Genomic DNA, 3,682 nt, shown 5'->3' on the forward strand with positions numbered 1-3,682 from the left:
TTATATATATATCAGGGCTGTTCAACCTTTACCTTTGAACCCAGACCTCTTCTTATATATAAATTTTTATGGTAAACTATATAAATACATGTAAACTATATATACATATAAAATAGTTATAAGCTATTTGTTCTTTTTTTTTACCACAACCCTGACCATCTTCTTATATTTAATTTTTTATGTTCAACTATATATACATATATATTAATATCTAATATATTCATATTTTTTTTTCTTATTCATTTTATTTTTTCCTTCCACTTTGTAACGTATTATTTCACTTTTTAAACTTTTTCTTACACATTTGTCGTCCCCCTCTTATATGCGTTTCCTCTTTTTAATTGTTGTTAAATACCCATGACACTTTGTCATCTTCCGGTACTTCGTCATCGTTGTACATACATATATTTTTAACATTTTCCAAAAACAATTTGTCGTCACCCTCTCACACGCTTTCTCCCTCTAAATATTTTGTACTTTTTACTTTTTATTTTTTACCCACTCGTAACGTTTCCTCTTAAAAACACATAGTTATTCATGTAACGTCTTTTTTTAATTCTGAGTTTGGCCGTTATTGGCGAAGTATACAGTGACGTTTGGTTTTCAAGCTAACAGGTTCGTTTATTCTCTTTTTTTTCGCTATCTTTATTTTACCACCCCTTCTTTTCTCAAATTTTCTTAGCCACGTTATTAGTTATCTTCACCATATATTATTATTGTTGTTTTCAAAATAATTTTTTTTTTCTTCTATTCATTTCTTTTGTTAAACTTTACTTATATTTTGCCTCTTTGTCAATTATTATGGTAACATATTTGTATATTTTCTTTCTCTCAATTTTCCTTTTCTTTCCATATTTCAATTGTTAAATTATTAATATCTAATATATTCATACTTCTTTGCATTATATACTTTCATTTTTATTTTATTTCCTTAATTATGTTATTTTACTTATTTTACCTACTTTTTCAATTACCTATGTATATATTTTATTTTCCACTTCTCTCATCACTTCATTTTATTAATCCTATTCTGTAATATTATTCACTTTATGTCATTCTGTTTGTATTTAACTTTTTATTTTCTATACTAATTAGTTATCTTGTTCTGTTCTTAGCCCTAATGAAGGCTAGAAACTCTAGCCAAAACGTTGGCACAATTAAATAAGTTACACCAACTTATTTATGTTTCATTTTGACCGCACCCCCAACCATCATCTCCTAGTACGTCAGCTATGGTCAACTATCTCTCATAATTAAGTTTGGTATATTCACAGTTTACCAGAGAGCAACATCTATACAATAAAAAATAAATTTTTACATCACAGTTTAACACAGTTAGGGGCAATGAAAACTTGATAAAAGTATTCGTAAAACTGATGAGACTGTCAACTATAGTTAGATGGAATGAAAAACCAATTATCAAAATATGAATTTTTTCCGAAGGATTAGAAATCAATTCATTTTAGCAAATATAAAACTAATGCCCCTACAAAGATAGGTTTTCTAAACTACTTTATTGTAAGTTAAACTAGGTTTGTTTTGGATCCTGGCGGACATCTCTAATACTTCCTCTGATATATTTTTTCATAAATTCAAAAAGTTTGTCCGAGCATCAATAAACCATCTTGTGAATTTATTATGTAAAATATCATTGAAAACTAGTACTCCTACGAAGATAAATGCCTTAAACTACTTTATAGCCCATTAAACTAGTTTTAATTTGAGTGCTAATAGACATCTGTACATGGAATAGTCCCAGAGGAATAGATTTCCCAAAATAAATTCACTAACTTCTAATTTTTTAGTGCATCTTTTATGAAATGCTTCTTTTTAATAAAACTGTATCTCGGGAACTATTAAACGTAAATAGCTCTACTAGGACTCATATTTTGTCCAAGTTACTCTACTTTAAGCGATGTTATATTAGATTTTATTGTGTTGTTAGTAATATTGAAGATATGGAGAAAGTTCTTTGAAGCAGCCACCATTTTGTATTCCCCCTACCTATACTTGGCAGAATCATCAATAACATAGTTTTCACAAAAGTAATTAAAAATTGGGGTGTAATAACTGACTTTTTTCCCCTCTTGGACTATTACTATCAAGTAAAAATCATGAAATAGATTGTACAGGACAAATGATATGAGAGTTACAATGGCCAAAACAAAGAAATAGAAGTACTTGTTCAGGCAAAGCTCAAGCACCCCTCCCATTAAAATTGTTATTTAAATTTTATGATTATATAACACATGACATGTAATATTTTCAGAATACATTATGTTAGTAAAAAACATATTTTATTCACTACTCTTTTATTTCTTTATTAAAGGGGTCTGTGAGGTAATAATAAATTTTTAGAGGACCTCCACATGGGAAATTTTAAAAAGTTTGAGAACCAGTGCTCTAGAATAATCTGTTGTAAATCTACAAGCATATTTGTGATCTGAAACCCCCCCATTTTCGAAATTTTGAAAATAAATTATAAAAACTAACTTACTAATTCAGAAAAAGATCATGAAAATTTAATTTGATTTTTTTTTTTTTTAATGATTCATATGGAATGACTGTTTAAAATAAAACTTTAAATGGTGGTAGCAAATTCCAAGATTAAGTTTAAAAAAATAATATCGGAAATATATATATAACTTTAACTGATAACTTAATATAACACCACAGGCATTAATTATATGGTATACCACAGATATATCTTGAGCAGAGAGAGTTGCTACAGAAGCTAGAACAGAGAGAACCAAAAAGAGCCACATTCCTCGTCACTTGCTACTTGTTCCTTCAGTTTAACTGATTGCCTTATCAAAATAACAAGTTGGATTGTAGAATCCACTTCAGTTCAAGTTACTAGGAAGAGGATACTTAATCTTATCACAGCTCTGATTTTATTTGAAACAGAACTTTTATATCATCAAGGAGATGGTATACAAATGTTGATTTACTAGGTCACTAAATCTTAAGGGGTCTGTGCTCGCCCACCATGGAGAAAAGAGAAAAATTTTATTAAAAAAAAGTGCTGGCCTTTGTTGGGTAAAGTATTGGGTTGCTAAATACACAGCATACTTCTATCTAGTCAGACAATCTTTTTTTTTTTAATTAATTCTTATAAAGTATAGCTATAGTAGAGTAAACTTATAAATTACAATAGTAATATATGATTTTGTTTTATCATTTTTGTTCTTTTATTTTCTTAAAATCTTTTTTTCATATTTTCATTCTCAACCCAATACATCTTTCCTCTTCCCCTCCCCCCTTTGACAAACATATTATCAAATTAAAATATAAATAACAAAAATTTTACAAAAGTAACCATGTATACACTTCAAAATATAAAATTCTTATTTTCACACTGAAGTAATTATATCGATTTTAGCAACTAGATGGTTTTTAACATAAACTACCATTCCTGAGGCCACTTGACGTCCACGTATCAATATTTTCATTTGGTATCCTTTTATACTTATAAAGTTTTTTTCAGTTGAAGCTCCACATTCCCAAAGACCAACAACGTCAATATTATATTTTTCCAAAATAATCTTCAATTCTGTAAGTACCAGTGATGCGGCGAGAGGGATGCGCTGGGATCTCTCGAGCTCTGCTCTACCCCTCACACGTGGGGGATAGAGTGGGCTCAGGGATCCTCAGGTCGATTCTGTAAATATTGTATATATTA

At 29.1% G+C, this 3,682-nt stretch overlaps 1 protein-coding gene across 3 annotated transcripts in view; it reads right to left on the reverse strand.

Annotated features, from left to right (window-relative positions):
• LOC106679598 (lipase 1) overlaps positions 1-2,785 on the reverse strand; it is a 44,590-nt gene extending 41,805 nt beyond the window's left edge. For all 3 annotated transcript variants that reach the window (XM_014418848.2, XM_024362865.2, XM_024362866.2), the window contains exon 1: positions 2,697-2,785. In XM_014418848.2, the coding sequence (XP_014274334.1) occupies positions 2,697-2,765 (69 nt within the window). In that variant the 5' untranslated portion in view covers positions 2,766-2,785. The remainder of the gene's footprint in view (positions 1-2,696) is intronic.
• Positions 2,786-3,682: the final 897 nt, after the last annotated feature.

The sequence above is a fragment of the Halyomorpha halys genome, unplaced genomic scaffold, assembly GCF_000696795.3.
Source record: "Halyomorpha halys isolate HHAL.00 unplaced genomic scaffold, Hhal_1.1 Scaffold210.1, whole genome shotgun sequence".
Classification (NCBI taxonomy): domain Eukaryota; kingdom Metazoa; phylum Arthropoda; class Insecta; order Hemiptera; family Pentatomidae; genus Halyomorpha; species Halyomorpha halys.